Genomic DNA, 25,870 nt, shown 5'->3' on the forward strand with positions numbered 1-25,870 from the left:
AGACTCCATTACCTCTCTGCCTAACTTGTTCCAGTGCTGACTCATTTTCACAGTGAAGAAGTGTTTTCTGATGTTCAAAGGGAATGTTTGGTGTTTCATTTTGTGTCTACTGCCTAGTGCCCTGTCACTGGGCACTACTGAGAAGTCTATACCTCTGTCTTCTTTACAGCCCCCCTTCAGTTATTTATATTCATTGATGACGTCCCCACTGAGCCTTCTCTTTTCCAGGCTCTTCCAATATTTTTCTCATAGAGATGCTCCAGTGTTTTAGCATCTTAACAGTCATTTGATGGACTGTCTCTAATAGCTCCATTTCTCTTGTATTGGGAGCCAAGAGCTGGACATAGTACTCCAGGTGAGGCCTCACCAGTGTTGAGTTGAGAAGGATTGCCTCCATGGACCTGATGTCAATGTTCGACCTAATGCAGCTCAAGACACCATTCATCTTTGTAGTGGCAAGGGTACATTGCTGTCTTGATTCCTATTTTATTTTCTGCAAAACTACTTTGCAGCTTGGTTGCTCCAGGATGTGCTTGTGTTTGGTGGTGTTCCTTATCAAATTCAGGACTTTGTAGTTCTCCTTGATGAACTTTACAAAGTTGTTTTCAGCCAATTTCTAAAGTCTGTCAAGATCCCTCTGATGGCTGCATGGACCTCTGGTGCATCAGCCTCTACTTTCACTTTTGAGTCATCTGTGAGTTTACTGAGGGTGCAGTCTATCCCCTCATCCAGATTGTTACCTAAGCTGTTAAACTGGACTGTACCCAGTACTGACCCAAGGACTACTGCACTTGTTACTGGCCTCCAAATAGACTGTGCCACTAACCACTACCCTCTGGGTCTGTCTGCTTAGCCACTTTTCAGTCCACCTCATTGCCTATTTATCCAGCCCATATTTCAACAGTGCCTCTGTGAAGATCTTATGGGGGACAGTGTGAAAGGCCTTTCTGAAGAATGGGAGGACAATATTCACTGCTCTTCCCTCATCCATTAGGCCAGTCATTTCATCATAGAAGCTTATCAGGTTAAGTCAAGCATGACTTCCATTTGGTGAATACATGCTGACTACTCCTGATGACTTTTTTTCTCTTTCTTTCTTTTTTTTTTTTTTTTCTTTTTCTTTCTCTTTCATGTGGTAGGAAATGGTTTCCAGGATTAGCTGTTCCATCAGTTTCCCAGGGATCAAGACGAGGCTGAGTGGCCTGTAATACCCTGGGCCTCCTTCTTGATCTTCATGTAGATAGTAGTGACAGTTGCTTTCCCCTGGTCTTAGTGCAGTTCTCCCAGTTGCCAAAATCAACCACAAAATTTTGAGAGTGGCTTTGCAGTGATATCTGCCAACTCCCTCACAGAATCACAGAATCACAGAATCACAGAATTTCTAGGTTGGAAGAGACCTCAAGATCATCGAGTCCAACCTCTGACCTAACGCTAGCAGTCCCCACTAAACCATATCCCTAAGCTCTACATCTAAACATCTTTTAAAGACTTCCAGGGATGGTGATTCCACCACTTCCCTGGGCAGCCTGTTCCAATGTCTAACAACCCTTTCGGTAAAGAAGTTCTTCCTAACATCCAACCTAAAACTCCCCTGGCGCAACTTAAGCCCATTCCCCCTCGTCCTGTCACCAGGCACGTAGGAGAATAGACCAACCCCCACCTCGCTACAGCCTCCTTTAAGGTATCTGTAAAGAGCAATAAGGTCACCCTGAGCCTCCTTTTCTCCAGGCTGAACAAGCCCAGCTCCCTCAGCCGCTCCTCGTAGGACTTGTTCTTCAGGCCCCTCACCAGCTTCGTCGCCCTTCTCTGGACCCGCTCAAGCACCTCCATGTCCTTCTTGTAGCGAGGGGCCCAAAACATCACCTCCCTAGCCCTGCTGGTTACACTGTTTCTGATACAAGCCAGGATGCCTTTGGCCTTCTTGGCCACCTGAGCACACTGCTGACTCATATTCAGCCGACTATCAACCATTACTCCCAGGTCGTTCTCTGCCTGGCAGCTCTCCAACCACTCATCTCCCAGCCTGTAGCTCTGCTTGGGGTTATTGCGCCCCAGGTGCAGGACCCGGCACTTGGCCTTGTTGAACTTCATGCAGTTGACCTCAGCCCATCGGTGCAGCCTATCCAGATCCTCCTGCAGAGCTTTCCTACCCTCAAGCAGATCGACACACGCGCATAGCTTGGTGTCATCTGCGAACTTACTGAGGGTGCACTCGATGCCCTCGTCCAGATCATCAATGAAGATATTAAAGAGGACAGGCCCCAGCACCGAGCCCTGGGGAACGCCACTAGTGACTGGCCTCCAGCTGGACTTGACTCCATTCACCACAACTCTTTGGGCCCGGCTATCCAGCCAGTTTCTAACCCAATGAAGCGTGCGCCAGTCCAAGTCAAGAGCAGCCAGTTTCTTGAGGAGAATGCTGTGGGAGACGGTGTCAAAAGCCTTGCTGAAGTCAAGGTAGACCACATCCACAGCCTTTCCCTCATCCACCCAGCGCGTCACTTTGTCATAGAAGGAGATCAGGTTCATCAAGCAGGACCTGCCTTTCATAAAGCCATGCTGACTGGGCCTGATCGCCTGCTTACCCTGCAAGTGCTGCGTGATGACTCTCAGGAGGATCTGCTCCATGAGCTTCCCTGGTACTGAGGTCAAACTGACAGGCCTGTAGTTTCCCGGGTCTGCCCTCCGGCCCTTCTTGTAGATGGGCATCACGTTTGCTAGCCGCCAGTCAACTGGGACCTCCCCCGATAGCCAGGACTGCTGATAAATGATGGATAGTGGCTTGGCCAGCTCCTCTGCCAGTTCTCTCAGTACCCTTGGGTGGATCCCATCTGGCCCCATCGACTTGTGCACATCCAAGTGCCGTACCAGGTCACCAAACAGTTCTTTGTGGATAGTGAAGGCCACATCCTGCTCCTCATCCCCTTCCACCAGCTCATGGTACTGGGTATCCAGAGAAAAACCGGTATTGCCGCTAAAGACTGAGGCAAAGAAGGCATTAAGCACCTTCGCCTTTTCCTCATCTCTTGTAACTAAGTTTCCCCCCGCATCCAGTAAAGGATGGAGATTCTCCTTAGTCCTCCTTTTTTGTTGATGTATTTATAAAAATGTTTTTTGTTATCTTTAATGGCAGTAAAACACTTCTGGATGCACCTCAACAGGGTCCATGGACTTGTGCATGCCTAGTTTGATGAAGTGTTCCCTGGCCCTATCCTCTTTCATAAAGGACACATCTTCCTTGATCCGACATTTCAGCCTGGTCTCTGGGGCTTGGAGTCTGGTCTTTCTGGCAAAAACTGAGGAAAAGAAGGCCTTCAGAACCTTGTCCTTTTCATTGCCCTCTATAACCAGGTCTCCCATTGAATTCAACAGAAGACCCACGTTTTCTCTCGTCTTTTGTATTGATGTACTTGTCAAAGCACTTCTTTTTGCCATTCCTGGCAAGATTCAATTCTATTTGGGCTTGAAGAAGTTTAAAGTTTGTACAATTCTGTTGCAGATAAAGCAGAAAACTTGCTACATTACCTCTGTCTATGTGTGCTATTCGTTCAAGGGGTGCCACCGCAGTCTTCATAAAAAGAATATTATGGTTAGACATCCATGTGTGTAACTTCCAACTGCCTATGCAGTCGCCTTCAGAATTGATGTAAGGTCAGTCCCAATGTCAACACCCCTTGGTCATCTTTTCTTTGTCTTTTTTTTTTCTTTTTCTTTCTGGTTTTCTGTGATGCAAAAGATGAATTCTTAATTCAGTAGTACAAAAGCAAACCAGAGGTGCCAGACGTGGGGAACTTCTTTATGTAAGAAGGAAAGAAGGTAACTTTGCATGCTCTGGTAATTTCAGCTCTCACATTTTTGGTCAGCAGCACAGGTTAAAACTCATTGTGAGCTGTGTTTTCCATTTAGACAAAAACAACAACAACAAATCCACTACCATTCTCCTTTCTGTTTTCACTTATGGTTATTTGTCAGTATCCTTTCAGCTAAAAGGGTAAAGCTTGATGGTCTTTTCTGCTTTTTTCCACTAATGATGATCAAAGTCATTCTGCTATCTTCCTGTACCAACTTGAAATTTAGGGAGGAATTTGGGAGGTAATTTAAGACGAAGCAGAGAAGCAAAAGGTTCTGAGAACATCTGATGCATTCACAAATGATTTTTATTTTCTTCCTCTAGGTTGTAATTTGCATAGTCTTGTGTCTTGTGTATCTTCCTGTTAACAACCAGATTCCTCACCAGTTAATTCTACTTTTAGAGCTCCTGGAAAAAAAAAGAGCCTCTGAAATAATGCTTTGGTTCTGGTTGTGAGTGATCAGTATTTCACTCACTGAGATGAATGGCCAATTTCACATTCATTCTTATGATGTGGGCATTGTAGAGTGGATAAAGCTGATACAGTAATGGTCAAAGTCATAAAAATACTGGAAATAAAATGCAAAATGCAGTTATAAGAAAAATCTTGTTTATTTTATGAGGCACGCTGTGACCTCTGGCCTTCAGTTTCTAAAGGTCAGATCACAAGTTAGATGTTTTTCAGTGCTTTCAAAAACATTACAACATTTTTCGTGTTGTAAACTTGAAAGTATCTATAATTGTAATTACGATTAAATATCTAACAGAAATAATGTCTCCCTGTGGAAATATATATCATTAATTCAACGAGTTGCATATGTCACCAAATTCTGGTATTCCCTTACTCAAGGATTAAAATGTTACCACTGTCAAGTAGGTCTTCTGACAGTCTAGTGCTCATTGTCAATTCAAAGAAAGAAAGTATTTTGGAAAGCATTGTAACCCAAAATGTTAAGTCCAAAAAGATATTCAAAGAAGGCAATTTCCTAAACTGTGGACTGCATTCCAGCATTTAATATTATAGATATTTACTTATGCCAGCAGCCAGAGTGAATTCCCAAGTAAGGCTGAAATTAATAGAGTTTTCCTCCAAATATACCTGTGTAACAGATGAGTTTGGAATCTGACCCACAGAGTTGTTTTTTATTTTTTTCCTTTTTTTTTTTTTTATTATTAACAAACTCTTGTTTTTCTCAAAGAGGTTATAATTCACTAATGCCCTTGAGACTGTGCAGCTCCTCATCAGCTGTGTTGCTATGAAAAATGACCTGATAATATATTGTGAAATGTAGCGTGTGTTATTTGTGGAGAAACTCCCAATTAACCTCTAGGGAACTTTGCTTGCCTTGGGAAAAGGTAATTTAGTTCATGCAAGGTCACTAAGCAGTCATGTGTAAGATATTTCTTATTTCTGCCTAAAGATTTTCTGTGACAGAAACCAACTGAATGCAAAACTTGAACTTGCAAAAATTTTGGGAATTTAGATCTTCTAGAACTGATGTAAAAGCAGCTCGCGAGTGAAACCTGTTTCTACAGAACAGTACACAGATAATATTGCAAGGAACTCATATCTGTCCCTCTGAAATAGAACCATAGACTCCCAGAATGATTTGTGTTTGAAGGGACCCTGCAGATACCTAGTTCAACCTCCTCTGCCTGCCCCCCCCACCTTTCTCCCTCCATCATGGGTGGGGACAACTTCCACTAGACCAGGTTGCTCAAAGCCCCATCCAACCTGGCCTTAAACACTTCCAGGAATAGGGCATCCCCATACAGCTTAGTCCATTGTCTCACTATTCTCATAATAAAGAATTTCTTCCTAATATCTAATTCAAACATACTCCCTTTCAGTTTAAAACTATTAATGGCTGTTCTATCACTACAGTCACTGATGAAGAGTCCATTCCAGGATTTCCTATAGGCCCTCTTCAAGTACCGGAAGGCCCCTATAAGGACTCCCCAGAGCCTTCTCTTCTCTAGGTTAAACAATTCCCAATCAGCCTGGCTTCATAGGAGAAGTGTTCCTCGGGCACCTACCATCAAATCATTGATACTCTGTCAGATCAATTTGGGTGGAATTAATTCAGTCCTTTGTCTCCCCTTTGGCTTTGTTGGACTGTAGAAATGCCATTAAATAGTTTAAGGGACCTCTGTTTTTGGGGTGCAGATATAAGTCAGCAATTGAGTGTGAAAAAGTAAAAAAGAGAGACAAACAGTACATTACTGTGGAAAAGTAATTTCATTTTACTTACATGTATGTTCTTTATCCCATTAGGCATGGCCACTCTAAATCCATAGGTTATCAAACACAAAATGTACAAAAAAAAAAGTGCACTGTTCTGTGATTATTTGTTTATGGAGGTCCATATTATGAAAGGAAATTTGTGTTAAAGCACTGTTTTGCACTACATTGTCTAGATTCTGGCAATGGTGAACAATCATAGAATCACAGAATGGCTTGGTTGCAGGGAACTTTAAAGAATATCTAGTTCCAAAACCCCTGCCACAGGAAGGGATACCACCCACTAGATCAGGTTGCACAGGGCCTCATCCAATCTGGTCTTGAACATTTCCAGGGATGGGGCATCCAGCTTCTCCGAGCAACCTGTTGCAGTGCCTCACCAACCTCTGAGTGAAGAATTTCCTCCTGACCTCTAATGTAAATCTCCCCTCATTTCCATTTGTCCAGTCATTGTCTCCCTGAATAAAAAGTTGCTCTCCATCTTATTTATAAGACCCCTTTAAGTATTGTAAAGCTGCAATAAGGTCACACTAGAGCCTTCTCCAGGCTGAGCATCCCCAGCTCTCTCAAACTTTCTGCACAGGGGAGGCGCTTTGTCCTTTGTCAACTAATGCAGTCACTCTGTCCTAGAAGGCCACTAGATAGGCCAGGCATGATTTGCCCTTGGTGAAGCCATGCTATCTGTCTCAGATCACCTCTTTGTCTTACATGCACCTTGACATTGCTTCCAGGAGGACCTGTTCCATGATCTTGACAGGCACAGAGGTGAGGCTCACTGGTCTGTAGTTCCCTGGGTCCTCCTTTCTACCCTTTTAAAAACTGGAGTGATGTTTCCCTCTTTCCAGTCATCAGGGACTTCACCTGACTGACAGGGCTTTTCAAATATGATGGAGAGAGGCTTGGCAACTACATCAGCCAATTTCTTCAGGACCCTGGGATGCATGTCACCAGGCCCCATAGACTTGTACCTGTTTGTTTTCATCAGGTGGTCTCAAACCTGCTCTTCACTTACACTGGGAGAGACTTTGCTCCCCCAGCCCCCATCTATGGCTTCAGGGAAACAAGAGATGTGGGAAGCTTGAGACTGGCAGTGAAGACTGAGGCAAAGAAGTTGTTGAGTACCTCAGCCTTCTCCATGTCTGTTGTTATGAGTTGTCATATGTCTGAGGGGGAACACTCTCTTTGGCCTCTCTTATCTGAGCAATATACCTACAGAATCCCTTCCTGTTATTCTTTGCACCCCTTGCAAAGTACCATCTATGTACCAAAGTACCATCTGTGCCTTGGCTTTCCTGATCCTATCCATGCACATGCAGACAGCATCTCTGGCCTCTTTCCAGGCCACCTGTCCCTGTTTCCACTGCCTGTGCATTTCCTTCTTGCACCTCAGTTTGACCAGCAGAACTTGCACAGCCGTCCCTGTTTTCTGTGCTCCACACTTGCTTTCTTACACAGGGGTACATCGAGTTCCTGTGCTCTGAGAAAAACATCGTTAGGGAGTAGCCAGCTCTGTTCAGCTCTTTTGTCCATAAGGACAGTGTTCCAGGATATTGCACTCACTAGGTTTTTAAATATCTTGAATTTCACTTATAGGAAGTTCAGGGTCCTGACTGTGCTCTTTTTCAGGCCAATATTCCTCAAGATCACAAACTCAAGCAGGGCATGGTCACTGCAGCCTGGATTGCCTCCAGTCTTGACCTCTTTAATGAACTCGTCCACACTGGTGAGCACCAGGTCCAGTAATACTTCTTCTCTGGTTGGTTTGTCTAATACCTGGATCAGGAACTTATCCTCATTGCACTTCAGGAATCTCCTGGATTGCTTATATTCTGCTGTGTAGTTTTCCCAGCCTACATATGGGTTGTAGAAGTCCTCCATCATGATGAGAGCATGCAAGCATGATGCTTCCTGTAATTGAAGAAAGAATGCCTCAGCCACAGTCTCCTCTTGATCAGGTGGCCTACAGTAGACTCCAACCACAAGCCGTCCTTTATTGGTGTGGTCTTTAACTTTCACCCACAAGCATCTCTTGGCAATCAATCCCTTCCATAACAGAGAGGGCAACACTGCTTCCCCTCCTTCCCTATCTACCTCTTCGGAAGAGCTTATAGCCCTCTATTCCAGTGTTCCAGTTATGTGATCTATCCCACCACATTTCCATGATAGCAATCAGGTCATATTTGTCAAATTGCACCATGGTTTTCAACTTCTCCTGCTTGTTTCCCATGCTGCATGTGTTGGTATGAGGGGAGCTCCCAGTGGACTGACAGCTAGCAAATGTGATGCCAATCTACAAGAAGGGACAGAAGCAGGATCCAGGAAGCTACAGGCCTGTCAGTTTGACCTTGGTGCTGGGGAAGTTCATGGAGCAGATTATTTTGAATCCCATCACACAGCATCTACAGGGCAACCAGGTAGTCAAGGCCAGTCAGCATGGGTTTATGAAAGGCAGGTCCTGTTTAACAAACCTGATCTCCTTCTATGACAAGGTGACACATTCAATGGATGATGAAAATTCTATGGATGTGGTCTACCTAGACTTCTGCAAGGTTTTTGACACTGTTTCCTCCAGCATTCTCCTGGAGAAGCTGGCTGCTCATGGCTTGGATGGATGTATGCTTCATTGTGTTAAAAGCTGTCTGGGTGGCCAGGCCCACAGAGTCAAGGTGAGTGGAGTTAAATCCAGCTGGAGGCCCAGTCCCTCAGTGCTCAGTACTGGGGCCAGTTCTCTTCAATATTTCTATCAGTGATCTGTACAAGGGGATTGAGTGCACTTTCAATAAATTTTCAGACAACAACAAGTTAGTTGCAAGTGTTGATCTGTTTGAGGGTAGGAGGTCTCTACAGAGGGATCTGGATAGGCTGGATTGATGGTCTGAGGCCAACTGTATTAGGTTCAACAAGGTTAAGTGCCAGGTACTGCACTTGTTGCATAAAAATGCCATCCAATGCTACAGGTTTGGGAAAGAGTCGCTGGAAAGCTGCCCAGCAGAAAGGTGCCTGTGGGTGTTGGTCAGTAGTTTGCTGAATATAAGTCAGCAGTGTGGCCAAGAGCATCCTGGCATGTATCAGAAACACTGTGGCCAACAGGACTAGGGAAGGGATTATTCCTATGTACTCAGTTGTTGTGATTTGTTGCACTTTGAATACTATGTTCAGTTTTGGGCCCCTCATTGCAAGAAGGAGATTGAGGTTCTGGAGTATGTGGCAAAGAAGGGCAACAAAGCTGGTGAAGGGCCTAGAGAACAAGTCTTATGAAGAGTAGCTGAGGGAGCTGGGCTTGTTTAGCCTAGAAAAAAGGAGTCTCAGGTGAAACCTTATCACACAGTTACCTTAAAGAAGATTATAGTGGGGTGGATATTGGTCTCTTCTCCTAAGCATCAAGTGATAAGACAAGAGGAAATTGCCTTAAATTGTGCCAGGGGAGGTGTAGCTTGGATATTAGGGAAAATTTCTTTGCTGAAAGGGTTATGATATATTGGAATATACTGCATAGGGAAGTAGTTGAGTAACCATCCCAGGAGGTCTTCAAATAATGTGTGAATGTAGAATTTACTGACATGGTTTAATGGTGGACTTGGCAGTGTTAGGTTAAAAGTTGGACTACGTGGTCTTTTCCAACCTAAATGATTCTATGATTCTATGATATTTTTGGAAGGATTGCAACATGTTTGAAATGATTGCAATAATTGCAACATTTTTGATGTTTTTCTTTATTCTCCTTCTCAATACTCAATTCAGATTTTTTTCTAAACAAGACTAAAACTCAGTTTGGGATTGCTTAGTCCCAAACACAAATAATGAGTAACAATCTGGGAGTATTTATGGAGCACTAATAACCATTTTTGTTATTTGCCTTTGCTCTTACACACTTGTGCATACATACATCACATCTAATTTAGTGCATGCAAGTGGGTTGAAAGATAAAAGTTGCTGCTCAGCCACAATACTTGACAACCTACTAAAGAGCCTGACAGTAGGACTGAAATTAAATTAGTCCACTTGAAACTGAAGGAAATGTTACTCATCTGTCAGTAATGTTAGTCTGGGCTGAGCTCCAGTTTAACTGTGCTGCTCCTATACAAATTCCATATGATTGTTTAGTGATATTGCATGGCTAGTAATTCTGATTTAAACATCACTCAAGAGTACTAAACTGGTGTCACCATGTAGTGCTCTGGTGACAGTTTTCATCCTGATTTAGAGGAAGTACTGTCTTTTAGTGAAAATTCATTTCTTCACTTAAGATGCTTCAGCTTTTTCATCAAGATCTCCTATACAGACACTGATCAGTAGGCAATTCCAGAAGGAAGAACTATCCAAATAAACCCAATTACTCTTCAGTTACTGGGATGACTCAAATTTTTGACCACATTAATGTAAGCTTTTTGTTTTCCAAGCTGATCAGTCCTTTGAAGGCGCAATCATCAAACTTTTTCAACAGTAATTCTTTGCAATCAGGTTAATTAGATTTGTTATTTTGTTGGAGAATCTAAAATGGCAAGCAAGGAACTCCTATATCCTCAAAAGGAAATATCTATCATAAGAGATCTCAATTATGTGCTGTAAAATTTATTTTCTGTAAGTGTGGTGAGGTAACATCTGGGGAAGAATTTGTTGAAGAAAACTTCACCAAAATGGAAATACTTAAATATTCCATTTCCCTGCTGATTCTGCTTAATATCTACAGTGCATTGTCTTGAAAGCTTACTGAAAATCAGTGGTTAAGCTGTAGTAAGACTTTAATGGCTTGCCAGAAATAACTCTTCTGTACCGTCTACAGTATGCTATAGCGAAGTCTTACAGATGTGCTTTTGTGTTATAAATATAAAAGTATGTAACATATACCTATTAGACACATGTAAATAGTTTGTAATCAGCCTGATTAAAAATAGTTAAACTATTCTGATGATTAATGTTGAAATATGGGAGTAATTAGCTGAGTTGGATCTTATATCTCATCTGGTTTCTAAGTCCAGAAAAAATGTTTTTTTGTGTTTGTATTCCCACCTAAATTAGGCTTGACCAGACAAACATCCTTTATCTGAATAATGAAAATAGTTATTTCTTTAATCTGACTACAAGTGTACAATCAAGCTCTGGAGGAAGATGAAAATGTTACAGAAAATATTACGAAATATTTATTACATTCTTTTAGCAATAAAAGGATGCAAACTTCAGGAGAACTGTGATTTTGTAGACAACTCATTTGTTTGTCATATATGGAAATATGGTTTTGGACTATTTTTGGTTTTGCCCTTAAAGTACCAAGACCAGAAATTTAATTTGTCTAGAAGAATAATAGAATATTTAAAGGCTGATTTTGTATGTGTGGATATATTCTGTTTGCCACATTTTTTAGATGTATTTTCTGTCTTTCATCAAGACTCACACAATAACCTTCAGATATCGAAAACATGGTGGTAATCTTACTTTATTTGAGGAGCATGAGGAAAGAAAGACTTAAAATAGTTTTTATTTTCACAAAGATCCTTTAAGGAGTAGCATTAGCTCTATGCTTTGACAAAGACTACTAGACAGTGCTGACTGATAACCATGTGATTGAATCATATGGAACACAAGTCCTATGAGGAACAGCTGAGGGACCCGGGGTTGTTTAGTGTGGAGAAGAAGAGGCTCAGGGGAGAGAGACCTTATTGCTCTCTACAACTACTTGACAGGAAGGTGTGGGGAACTGGGGGTCGGCCTCTTCTCACAGGTAACTAGTGAAAGGACTAGAGGAAATGGCCTCAAATTGCTCAAGGGGATGTTCAGGTTGGAAATCAGGAGATACTTCTTCTCAGACAGAGTAGTCAGGCATTGGAATGGGTTGTCCAGGGAGGTGGTAGAGACACAGTCCCTGGGACTGTTTAAGGAAGGGTTGGAGGTGATAATCAGGGACATGGTTTAGTGGGTAATATTGGTTGTAGGGTAACAGTTGGAGCAGATGATCTTGGAGTTTTTTTCCAACCTTAATGATTTTATAATTCTATGATTCTTTATCCTTTGGTATGACTTCAGCTGTAGCATGCAGAGGGTGGTGGAGCTCTTGAATAGTTTGCCCAGAGAGCCTGTGGATGCTCCAGCCCTGGATGTGTTCAAGACCACATTGTATGAAGCCCTGTACAACCTGGTCTACTGGGTGGCATCCCTGCCCATGGCAGGGGAGGTTGGGACTAGATGATCTTTAAGGTCTCTTCCAACCTAAGCTATTCTATGATATGATATGATATGCAATTTACAGCTCTGTAATCTCTGCTCAATTATACATATTGACTTGACAGAAGTTACACCTCCAGGCCAAAAAGGCCTGATTGATTCATTTGGTTAGCACACACCACAAGGGTCCAAGCAGGGATTGTAAATAATTAGACCCTCTGCCCTTGGCATATATCATGTTTTCATTCTAATACGTACTGTACAAAATTATGCATGTTAGTTGCTCCATTATTAATTCACTTTCCATCTGCTCAAAATGTGCTTGTACATAGTACTTAGCCTGGTAACTACAAGAAAACATTCTTTAAAAGCTTAAAACAGCACATTGACATAACTTGATGTAAGAGTGGTATGTGACAAAGAAATTTGACATAGGATTTCCACCTCAGTCTGGGATATCCACGCTGAATTTCTCACCAGTTTTAATTCTTAAAGCCTTTCTTCTGAAGTCAATATTTCACCAACTGATTTGATTAGCAGTGATTTTTGTTGTATGCATTTTATTTTATTTGTCTAACACTGTATAATATCCTCCTGAATTTTGTCTTGTATGTGTTATCCATAAAGTGTCAGAGGACAGTTTATTCTTTCATCTTTAATGCAGTTGCCTTTTGACCTTTTACTATATTCTTTGCTGTAAGAGAGTAAAATCTCAGATCTAAGCCCACTGCTCTTGTGTTCCTGATGTGTTCCTGTGACACAGCCAGCACTGAGCTGGTGTACAGCAGCTCAGTGCCTTACTTTTTTTTTTTTTTTTTTTTTCCTAGAGTTAGGCTTTTTGACCTCTTATTTCTGTTTGTTAAGTTTTCTAACATTCTTGGAATTTATACCTTGAGGAACACGTCAGTTATTTCTTTGATGAGTGAAGATGAATGAATATTAAAAAAAGCATCATGGGGTTAAGCTTTTTCAGTGTATTGAATTATACACTGAAATAAAATGTTTAATTCCTTGGTAGAAAATGAAGGAATTCCATGGAAGTGAGAGGGCAGTACTGGAGAATTAAGCTTTGCAGAGGCACAGAAAAGCTGTATGTGGAGGACTGGTGGGAATGTGAACAGTGGTATGAAAAGCTAGGATTATTTAGAATATTTTAGAAAAAGAGTGCCAAAGTTTTAAGTTCAATTTGTCCCCTTTAATGGTTCAGATTGTTTTTGTTTGTTTGTTTGTTCTCTTCTTCAGGGATTCAATTCACTATTTTATTTTTTTTCTTCCCACTTCACTTCCCACTCACCTTGCACAATAATGAGAGCGTTTATAGTTAATTAGCTATGCTCACTGGTAGACAAGTTTTGGAAAATAATGAGTAGCTGTTTTGGGTGTGTTTATTTTTCTTATAGTATATGAAAATGTTGTTTTCTAGCTTTTCTTGTTGATCTCTTGCTATTACATTTTCTGTCCCCTACTGCACCAGTGGTCTCTGAGGTTCAAAGGACAGATTGAAATAGGCAAGATAAACACTAAAAATTGAATTTTCTAATGTGTAAAAGCATCTGAAAGCTCACACATCATCTGAGTGCTTCCAGGCTGCAGCTGGAGGGAATACCCTATGGTACTGCTGCCTACTGCAACTGGATATTTCTTTTTACTGAGTTCTAAAAACAGCTATGTATGAAAACAATGAACATTTTCTAGAGAAATGAAAAATTACACACAGAATTTCTAGGTTGGAAGAGACCTCAAGATCATCGAGTCCAACCTCTGACCTAACGCTAACAGTCCCCACTAAACCATATCCCTAAGCTCTACATCTAAACGTCTTTTAAAGACTTCCAGGGATGGTGACTCCACCACTTCCCTGGGCAGCCTGTTCCAATGTCTAACAACTCTTTTGGTAAAGAAATTCTTCCTAACATCCAACCTAGATCTCCCCTGGCGCAACTTAAGCCCATTCCGTCCCTCTGTAACTAGAGGTAACAGAGGCAGTATCTTGGAGGACCACAAAAAGGGCTAGGCAGATGTGTCTCCTCTAACCCATTTTCTTGTCCTTTCTATTTCAAGTATCTTAGGAAAAGATTTTGAGATGCTGTGGTTTGGTTGAGGACTCTTCCTTGACTATGGTGACTTCTTCAGTACTCCTCTAGGGACTCCGTGGACTGAAATGTGGTGGTAAACACATTTCTGATTGCCTATTTTTTTGTTCTTCCTTACTCATTTACTTATCACAGCTTGCTGTGGTATAAAGCAGTTCACAATTAGGCACCGACGGAATGTGGGAGATTTACTTCAGATATTTTTTTCTTTTATTCTCAAGCCTCCTCTGTTGGCACTTTAAATGTCAGTGAGTTCTCAAAATGTTTACTTCTAAAGAGCATACTGATCTCTCCAAAGAACACTGAAGCAAAGGGTAAGTTTGACTTTTCTGCAGCTTCATTAATGACTCCTGCTCTCTTAATAACATTGAGTATTTCTTTACTGCTCTTTTCATACCTTGGTATGTTATTGTTCCCACCATCTTTCTGAGAGGCTTCTTGCTTCTGGTGTGCTAAAAATCCTATTCCCGTTCATCTGTATACCTGCAGTAAGTCTCTTCACTTACCTTTTTATGCTTTTATTTTTAACTTGTCAGAGTTATACTGCCTTCTCATTCCTTCATGTGAACATAAATGTTATTTCTTTTTTTTTCCCATTTTTGAAAGTGAGAGGAGGACGTGATCCCTTCTTTAGAATGTACTTACTCTGAAATTGTGCTGTTTTCATGCAATCTTCCAGCACTTTTGTGTAAAAGTGCACTGCACTGTGTAAAAAAGTGAACTGCACTTTTTCATCTCCCCACCCAACTCCCCTTTACCCCCTCCCCTTCTCTCCCGTTCCCCTCCCTCCTCTCCCCTTCCTTCCCCCTCTCCCTCTCTCTCTCCCATGGGAATACATTGTGGTGATTATTATAACAGGGGTCTTCTGTAGTTCTCTGATGACCTGTGTATGGTATGATGTTGCTTTAAACTAAATCTAGTCTTCTTATGGTCTCTCAGACAAGCTGCTCTGATAAAGTCATGTGTGATTTGCAAAACTGTATACAGTCTATCTTGTGTCAGTGTGGTATGTGTTTATGGATAGCTGAAGTCTCCTACTGTTGCTGTGATCTCTGCTTTCACGTTTCTCCAATATTCCCTAATGTTTCAGTAAGAACACCCATTCATGCTAGGTACTTCACTACTGCCTGAGTAACACCCTTCCTGTTTAAACATGCATTTCTGATCCCTGAATATTATTTTTTCTAGCAATGAGTTAAAAATGATTTTTTTTTTTTTTTTAAAGTACAGTATCCTATTCCCATACATATACTCTGCTCTTCATTTTTTATCATATATCTTTCAATGAGTGTCTGAAAATTGCTTACTTGCACCATATTTTGAAGATGTTTCTTATATTTATGTTTGTAGCTGATTTATTGTACATGATTTAAAACCACATATTCTTGCTCATTAATGTGGCGTTATTTTAAACTTTATAATTTTAGAGCAAATCAAATGCTTAGCTAGGAACATGCTTACAAATTTTATTAATTCCTGCTTAAACTTTACAAACTTGCTTCTGCTTCTCCTTTTAGGATGTGCCATTCATGGGTTTGTTTCCCTAGAGGGCATATTATCTTCACCATTGTTCCCTTCTGCACCTGTCAGTTTTCTACATGTCTTTAGCTTAAAATTTTTGCCAGAGGGTAGAGATCACATAATTGAAACTTACGCACAACAAAAAAATCTATCATTCCAAATACGAGAACAGATTTATGAAACAAGACTCTGCAGAGTCTTATTTTGGTGCAAGGAAGTCTTGCTTCCGTTAATCAACCAGTTCCTTAATTGACTAAGCTGGAATAAATCTCTCTTAAATTAAAGCATGTGATTTTAGCACTGCTTAATTATATCAAATTGAATTTGCACCTGAAGTTATATAGGTAATACTTTGCCCTGGAGGTGAGCCTAAAGTTTCATGGAAATTTAAACTTAAATTAGTTAGCATGTGATAACTTTGACCTTATCTTTCACCTTTGAAGATGGTGTTGGAAGATAATGTTTAAAAATGGAAATAGATTATTATACTTGAACAAGAAAGGGCAGGAAAAAGGGAATATTTCTAACACCTCACTTGTTAAAATAACTTTTTTTTTTTTTCGACTGAAAAATTTTGCATATATATTACCATTTTTTTTGTGTGTATATACATACGATGTTCCTTGTTCTGTGAGAAAGTATTTTCTATCCTGTCTCATTTCCTGTGAAATAAAGGGCATCATTCATGCTGCTTTCTATGACAATAGGCTTAGTCTCTGTTTTTCTGTTATTCCCTGAGTATCACTGTATTATAGAAACTATATGAAATCCTGCTCATCTGAAATCCATATGTCAGTCTCAAAAATCTAAGCAAGACTCCAGGAATGCCTTTGCTTTTCTAAATGACCAATACATTAGGTGCATGTTTATAGTTTGTTATTTATTAATGCAAACAAAAATTGAGTTTTAAGACTTCTGTGCTCTGTGATTTCAGCTAATTCACATAAACACTTTTTGTCACTATTTCAGGATAAAGCAGGAATGGAACTTCATACTGGAGTGCCGGAAGAATGGCATTCCCCAATCAAAGTACCTTAAAAATGGCTTTGTAGACACAGATGAGAAGGTCTTGGACACACATGGAAAGACTACTCAACTCCAGAAGAAGTGTGCTTTGTCAGATGAAGCAAATAAGGAAAGAAACAAGTTTATTTTTCAGCTTTCTGGGCAGCAGTGGACGGTAAATATAGAAAATATATTATTGTTGTTAAAGAGATTGAGTAGCTTTGCACTGTGTCTTCTAATGCTGCAAAACATTTTTTTTTTCATTGCCAAACATATGATAATGATGCTTTTTCCCTGTGTTAGAAGTGACAAAAGCATTTCCTCTCTTACTTTAAACTAATGGTTTAGTTTTTAAGTATGCTAAATATTTTAAAGATACTACTTATATACACATTTTTTTTTTCCCCAAGCTTTGTGCTTCTGGTTATGTATTGAGTGAAATACAATACAAGCTTAAAAATGAGCTCTGAGTTAATGCTGGTTTGAAATTCAGCAAAAGAGGAACAATGGTGTGCCTGGAATTTTTACAGTGTGCCTGGAATGATTTGCCTGAAATGTACTTATAATGCACATTGTTTTATTAAGGAGACGGCCTTTTTTATTAGAATATTAGAGTTAGATTTTTATTTTTTTTGTAGTTTATCATTTTGAAATGGATTTTTGAAATTTTAATTAAGAAAAGTGAAAGTTGAAAAACCAATCTACAAGGTGAATAAATCTTATCTAGTAAACAATTATTTTGGTTGACCTGAAACATAACTTTGTCCCACACTTGAACTTGGATATGAAAGTCTTTTCTTTTTCAGCTTTTATTTATTTATTTATTTATTTATTTATTTATTTTACTTTAATTCCTTTCTGAATAAACCAAATGTAAGCAAAATTTCTGGAAAATATAGTTCCCATCTAGCTCTAGAAGGGAGAACATAATGCCAATCATTTATCTGGTGGAGTGTTACTATATTTTAGCTTTCAAGGACCTTGCATATTGACGATGATGTTAAAGCTGTGTAATTCATAATGCACACTCTCTTGTATTGTAAACTTTTTATGTGCATTTGAAGGGAAAAAAAAGAGATATTACAGCTCATTGAACACTGATATTGTACCACCTGCAGATATTTACTTTGCATCACATAGCAGAGAACTGCATAACTAAAACTTTTTCTTCTTCTCTTTTGCCAGTTGGTTAACATTTTGTTTTGCTATCATAAACATGGCTTTATATTAAGAGGTAAAATGAAACATATATAGTTTATTGTATTTTCCATGTTATTTCATTTCAATATAACATGTTGAAAGATCACATTTCAGAGATATTGGTGTATGGTTACATACATTGTGCCATCTTGAGCAGTACAATTTTAACCATCATGCACTTTCATTCTGTCTTCGTATCTTATGTGGCCTTATCACACAACCATTGTGTATTGTTGTCCAGACCTAGCCTGGCTAAAAATATCTTGCTTTCTTAGCAAGATATTTTGACATAATCCAGATGTCTGCAGACAAAGATAAAATAAAAACTGTTTTGTTTATAGAAGACCATTGGTCTTTCAGAGTCAAAGAGCACTGGCAGACTCTATCAGGGGAAAAATATTTAAAAAATATGATAATCCACTTGACAAAGTTCTGAAGGAAATATATTTCTCCTTAATGTAATTTTCTCAAATATCTACTTTGGTAATTCAGATAATATATTTTCTCTATATTTTTTTATTTCAAATGTCAGCTGTTACTTCCAAAACAAAGAAAGAATCAGGCATGACACTCCCCTTCAGAAGAAATTGCACTTACAGAAAATGCATTTCCAAAATATACAACCTAAGCTGCACTGGCTGACAATTTGTGTGTAGAAATATCCATGGACATGGCACAGTTTCATCCCAAAATCTCCCCCCCCCTTTTTTTTTTGTGTGTGTATGTAGCCAGGAGCTGTGGTGTCAATTGCACTTCAGATTTTGTTACTGATTTTGCACATAAATACATCTATGAGTGGAAACTTTGGGAGATGAAGCACTCAGACACTAGATGTAAAAACAGGGTTTGCTTTTGTAGTGTTGCAGGGACTTAACTAGCTTGTGTTCATATTGGCTGGTCTCTTACATTTGGCAGCAGTGAATAGCACAGCCCCACTAAGTGCCCCTTTGGGAACTAGCTGTTGAATTGTCTCTCTCACTTTTAGCTGATAAGTATTTCTATTACATTTCTTCTTTCTTCTCATCAATGAAGCAGTGATATATCCTCTAGACATTAGACAGATAAATCTGGGTAGGTTGGTGGTATGACTTACAGATTTAATTTTGAGAACTGGGCTTGCTTCTAGTCTGTACCAGTTTTCTTTCTGAATGCTGTGAAGTTAAGTCTCACAGAGGAGTAATCCCCAGCACAGGGATTTTGCAAGAAGAAAATAAGTGGCTTTACCATATCCTTCCCAGAGGTCTCCATGTAAGGCCTGTCATTAGAAACTTCAACAGCAAATGAGTTGAGCATACAAACCAACTAACTGAGCTATCTGAAATGTTGCAGCCAATTAGAATTATAACTTATACCAGGTACTCATCAGTACACATGTTGTCTAGATGGTAAAAATGTAGATGTTGCAAAGAGGCTATTGTCTCATGCTTCAGATCTGTAGAGCATAGCAGGGAATCTGGCTCACTGACTCTGTGCTGTTGAGTGCAAGCATAAAAACAGGTCTCACGAAATGTTCAACTGTATACTGGAATAGCTTGGACAAGTATTTTGAAAATCATCTGGAGAGAGTGCTCTTTTGAAAATCTTCTTGGATCTCCTTTGGAGAACCATAGTAATAGAGGAAATTAAAATAGGTCACACATTTTGAATTCCTAATAGGAATGCCTTCCTTAAGGACCTCCATGCCACCTATTTTCTACTTTTCAAATGTTATTGAAATGCTAATGTATTTTAATTAAGTGGAAACTCACTATTCCTTTTAGTTATAAAGTAATTATTTTAACATCTCTGAGAACGATAAAACTCATAGAATGAATATTAGGTTAAATGAATAGGCACTGAGTATGAGCTAGATAGACTAGCACTACAATTCTACGGAAATGCAGATCCATAACTCCTTGTGAAACATTAATTCTTTTTAGTTATGCTTCACTTTTAAGTTAATTTTTGAGATGTAATTTGAGCCTGCAGTTGTCTCAAGTGACTATGGGTTTATGAGTTTGGTTGCAATATCTTAATGGAAATCTTTTGAACAACAATGCTGTAAGCAGTATCAATATCAAGCCATTACACCTGAAGAACTTGTACTCACTAAGACTCTTTGAATCTGAAAGTGATTTGGGCTTTATTTTGGTTTGGCCTGTCTAGAATGGGTAACTTTTGGCTATGGATTTTGGTTGGTAACTGCATCAGTTAGATAGATTTACCTTTGTCTGTCAGAACTCCACAACTAAGAGGTTGTGTGACAGCATTCCTAAGATTCAGTGGTCCGTGTCTCCTCTTTCATATACCAACCAAATATTTATGACTCAAATGTCTACATCTCCGTGTGGTGCATTTCTGAAAGCTAGGTACAGTATTAATTAATATTTATAATTAGCTGTTGAAATAGACAACAAAAAATAAAGGAGAGAAAAGATATTACAACAACAAACAGGCTGGTCTCATAATCTGACACTGTGAAAGAAGTCAGACGGAGTTTCGTCTTTTTAAACAATGTGCAGAACCCATTTGTATTGCCCCCAACAGTGAGTCTCTTAAATCCTCTTGTGCTTACAAAAGTCATGGGACTTGTTGTCATGAGAAGAGTATGAGAAGAGCCACAAGTAAGTTGAGGTTCCAAAGGTATATTTCAGAAACTGTTATTTCTCTAAGAGTTTTCCAAGCAAACCCCCTGTAAAAGAGAGCTCTTTAGGGACTTTGGACTCTTGAATTGTACAGTCAAATTACTTGCCTGGAAGAGAATGATGAAGAATTGCTGAAACACTTAATTGAGATTCTTTGTACACATAAGCATGTATCTACTGAATTAAATTATTTCTTCAGAGAAACAGCATGGCTATTAGAGCTGAATGAAAGCTGTAGAAAATAACACTATGAATATTCATACAAATTTTTCAATGAATTTACTTTAACTCTTTTTTCCTTTCTGAGCATTTGCTTTCTGCTTCTAACTAATGAATGTTTATTCTCTAGTGGATCAGTGAATTTTAAATGATTTTCAGAAAAAGTTCAGGAAAAACAACTTCTGTGAATTTGCAATATTAGTATTGACAAATGAGTGGTGATGATGTTCACTCAAACACAGAACAGGGCTGTACTTGGCTGTGATGATTTTCTTCAGCAGAGAATCTGTATCCAACAGATTTAAACAACTCAAATATACAAATGTGCACAACAAATGGATGAATAAGTGATGCAAAAATTCTTTACTAGTAAATCACAATCTTCTTCATATCATTTCTTCACAGAAAATGTCAGCAAATTAATTACTAGATTTGTATTTGTTTTCTGTTTTTACCATCTGACATGCTCTGTCTTTTCACTGGGAACAGAGAATTTCTATTTATTTCCAGCAGTTAGTGACAGTGAGGTATTTGTTTGCCACAACAAATTGAATAGAATCACTGCATTGAATGAACAGAGAAAATCTCTCAGGCTTATTTCACTTCCAGATATTTTTTTTTTTTTTTTTTCTCCACAAAACCTGTAAACTGCTTAACCCACTTTTGGAGCTAGATCTGATGATTCTCAAAGATGAAAGAAATTAGCACCCAATTTTTGTTTTGGTCACTGACAGATAAAATTACAGGGCTAGGAATAGAAGCAGAATTAAAACTTCAGAGAGCTGAATATTTTGGTCACAATTTTAATTCAGGCTAATGTCTGCTAGATAAATTCTCTTCTAATTAAAAATAGTAAAATCAGCACTGGTTGTAAGTTTGCTATTTATTTCCTTTTATACTCTACTCCCTCCCATCCCCCAGTCAAAGGGTTTTTGAGTTATTGTTTTGCTGTTAAAGGCAAAAGACTGGCTATCCTCCAAGTGTCAGTCTTCATGGAGTAATTTATCAGCAGGCTGCCAGCTTTAGCATGGCAACAGCTGATTACAAAAGAACACAAGGGAATCAGAGAGTAAAGCAAACATAAAACTTGTGCAAATTTCTCTTCCCTTCCCTATCTAGTTTGTAAATGAAGTAAAATATCATACCAGTGACACAAACAAATGTATGGTAAGATGGAAAATGTTAAAGAAAAGCACATTATAGCAAAGAATTTGTAAACTTAGATTTGGAAATTGTAAATATGATTATAAGATATAAAGAAAAAATCCAAAGAAAGGAAATGAGTGTGGACAACTGGTAGAAGAATGGAACCTAGTTCTATTCTTTTAACTTTATGCCTGAATTTATGTCAGTTATTGCACAAGAATCTTGGCACTATTTATACAACAGTTAATAAAGATTTTTTAAAACCTTTTTCTCAGTAATCATAGACAAATATTTTGTCTATTTTGTTATTATTATTATTATTTTTTTTTTTTTCTGGAGGAGCTGGGCAGCTTGGTCTTTATCTGAGAGTGGTTTTTGTTCTCCATTGTCTTTTAAATACAAAAAGAACCTTGTGGGGAGAACTGTTTTTTTTGGCTTCATAGGGGCAAGTGTTATCCTTTGCTCCCAGCTGCATTTGACAGTCAGGAGCTGGAAGATAGTCTGTTTTGATAACAAGGTATTAAAAAATGGCAGGTCACTGGAATAGACCAAGACAGACCTAGGCTGTGGCACAACAGCAGAAATAAAGTGGCAAATAATATCTGGTTCCAAACATTTTTTCCCTCCTGTGTTAATGTTATGCATCTCCTTTCTTAGTGAATTAGGGTTCTTTCTTACAGTAGTATCTCTCATACTCCAGTTAAATGTTATTATTCCTGACGTCATACATTTTCAGTTCTGTAAAGCTGAGAAAAGCAATACTAACCAAATTTGCAGTGGCACTTATTCTTTTATTTTGCTGTAGAAAAATGTGCAGTATTGAAGGTGTGGTAGTGGAAACCCACATCAGAAAGAAGGAGAGATTTCTCCTGACTTGTCCTAAGGCATTTAAGCTATTTTATTTTTCAACTGCCATAAACTGAAAAATATAAAAGATGGATCACAATGCAGTATACACATAGAAAATGAAGCAAGAAATGAAGTGATCCATATCAGACATGGAAAGGCAAGTAGAAAAGCCAAACTACGTATATAGGCTAAATGTCTGCATATGTATATTTGAAAAGAACTGAAATTTGAGACAGCAATACCCAAATAAAGAAAAATAAAAAAGTGATCTTCAGTCCAGGATATCTTTAAATAATTAGAAGTTTTAATTTATCTAAGAGTTAAGCAACACTGCTCCTAGTTCAGAATTAAACAAATCAAAACCAAACAAAGCAAAAAAAAAACAACCCACAATTTAAGTGCATCACACCTGTTAATGTCCTGGGGCATCTATGAAACTTAGAAGGAAAAAATACCAAACAGCAATTTCTACTGTGTAGAATTCTTTATGCACAGAAAAATAAATTGGAAGGTGTAAAAGAATTAAAAGCTTAAACTATTACACCTCTCTTTTTATGGAGCAAAGTTAGCTCCTCTTCACAATTATTTATTCCAGAAGTTACTAGCATACAGTGATATAAAATCCAGGGCAGACTGGTAAATTATGTGCTGGTTTAGTAAGTTGACTTTAAGTGTTCCGACCTTCAGCTTTATGAAATGATTTTTATCTGATTCAGTTAAAGGGATTTTGTTACACAATTCAAAGAAGTGTATATCTGAACTCAATACCAATTAACTAAAACAAATTTTTAAGAATTAAAGGCTCTGAAACCTTCAGCCAATTTAGCTGTTATACTTTGGAAATTTTGAACAGATAAAATATAATGTGAAGATGAACCAGAAGCAAACTTATTTGTTGTGTTTTTAAAACAATCCTAAAAATGTTAAACAAAATATATTCTCTGAGTAAAATAAGAACTAATTGCAATGGTTGACTGATTTAAAAATTGAATATTTTTGTTATTGAAATAAACAAATGAGCAAAAATTCTCAAACTGTTGAAATGACTTATGAAGTTACATAGTTGAAATAAGACTTTCAATAAGTGATATATATTTATCCTAATAGAAATGTTTCTATTTTTTGGAACATGTTCCATCTTGGCAAACAAATTTTGTATCCTCGGCAGATATTAAGAACACACTTTTTGTTTTAGTGTCAAAACCTATATTGGTAATCTCCATACACCCACTATTTTGTTCCCATGTTGCATTTTACTGTATCTTGATGTATGAATTAAAGCAGTAAAAAGTGTTTTAGAAAAATTCTCCAGCTGGAAAAAGGAAATAATATGGGAGGCACCAAACATCTGAGTGTTTCAAATAGGTTTCAGTTTTAGAGCAAAATAATTGCATTAACAGCTGAAAAAAAAAGATTATGTGGTGACACACATCTGCAATACTCATCAAAAGATAACAACTCCTGTGAGGATTTGGCAAAATGATGTTCTACATCAAGATAATTTAGGGAAAGTGTTGAGATTTGGCCATGGGAATTCTTTTCACTCTATTTAGAAACATGACAGAACAAAATTCTATCTTGATGGTTTCTATTTATATAATCTTATTTACAGGAATTTCCAGAATCTCTGAAAGACCAGACCTTTCTGAAAGAATGGCATGTAAGCAATACATCGATTCAAACCATTCCAGACTACATTGCTTTGTTTCAAGAGCTGAGAGTTCTGGAGCTGTCAAAAAACCAAATCAACCATCTCCCAGTGGAAATTGGTATGTTGGTTCAAACTATTCAGGTACTTATACATTTGCCATCTAGCTGTATTGGAGTAAAATTAACATTCATAAATATTCTTATTCATTTCCTTATAATTTTATTCTCACTTTTTTTTTTTTTTTTTTTTTTTTTTTTTTCAAGTTAACAGTCACGTGTAAATGTTTACAGTTAGCTGGTTGTGGCTAGAGTTGCTGAATTGCATGGTCTTAGTATGGCCCAAATGTGTGAAAAACTGACCTACACTTTTGCTGACTATGGGACTATTGACTGTATTCAGCAGATGGATCATACTTTCTGATAAGAGGTGGTGTTTTATGTTTGTCAAGGGTTAGGAAAAATAGAAAGAGTATTACAAGCAAAATGAATCAAAATATAAGATTGTGGTAATGATAAATCTAGAAATATAATCTTGCATAAAATCCATCTTTTCAGTTTTGCAATTGGTTCTGTAACAATTCCTATCAATAAACTGATATTTCCAAAATGACAACAGCGGTTTTAAAGAGATGATGTAATTCTTAACTCTTCTATACTTTCTGTTTTAAGCTGTACAATAATAATAATTTAGTAAGTGGCTCTTGTGTTTTCTCATCTTAAAGCATAAGAAACAGAAAGTCTGTAATGGTTTGAGAGGGATTTCCTGCTCTTTGGAGTGTTAGGAAGGGTATTGCTCTAGACAGTGGTGCCTTTGAGAGCTGAAGGGATTGGGTGTACTATGAGAGTTTATGGGCCCCCCAGAGTCAAATCCATGCACCTATTTGTACTGACACCTTGACCTCTGTTTTCAAATATAGTAGTCCTAAGTTTTCCCTATGCCTGGTAATCCTAATGTACACCGTGAATTAATATCTTTCAGACAATGAATAAACACTAAAGCCTTCATCTCCATTGTTATCATATGTTTATGTGAGAAAAACAGGAAGAAAGGGAGAGTGCATCCTGCAACACAGAAAGAACTGCTAGATTTTCTACCAGACAGAGTAACACTAATGATTTTGATTTATTTACTACTGTTACTGTTAACACAGAAAATTTCCCGCTGACATTGAGATATATTTTATAGTTTCAACCTGGCAGCTAAATATACTAACAAATCATAAGCAAGGCATGAATGGGAGATAATGGATATAAAATAAACAGTAACTGTTTTGTCAGCACTTTGACTACAGAAATCAGATGGGTCAGTGAG

At 38.4% G+C, this 25,870-nt stretch overlaps 1 protein-coding gene across 2 annotated transcripts in view; it reads left to right on the forward strand.

The window, feature by feature from the left end:
* Positions 1-25,870, forward strand: part of LRRC2 (leucine rich repeat containing 2) — a 74,522-nt gene that overhangs the window by 13,230 nt on the left and 35,422 nt on the right. For both annotated transcript variants that reach the window (XM_084503725.1, XM_084503726.1), the window contains exons 3-4: positions 16,835-17,045; positions 24,521-24,677. In XM_084503725.1, coding sequence (XP_084359851.1) covers positions 16,835-17,045; positions 24,521-24,677 — 368 coding nt within the window. The remainder of the gene's footprint in view (positions 1-16,834; positions 17,046-24,520; positions 24,678-25,870) is intronic.

Source organism: Aythya ferina (assembly GCF_964211825.1).
Source record: "Aythya ferina genome assembly, chromosome: Z".
NCBI lineage: Eukaryota > Metazoa > Chordata > Aves > Anseriformes > Anatidae > Aythya > Aythya ferina.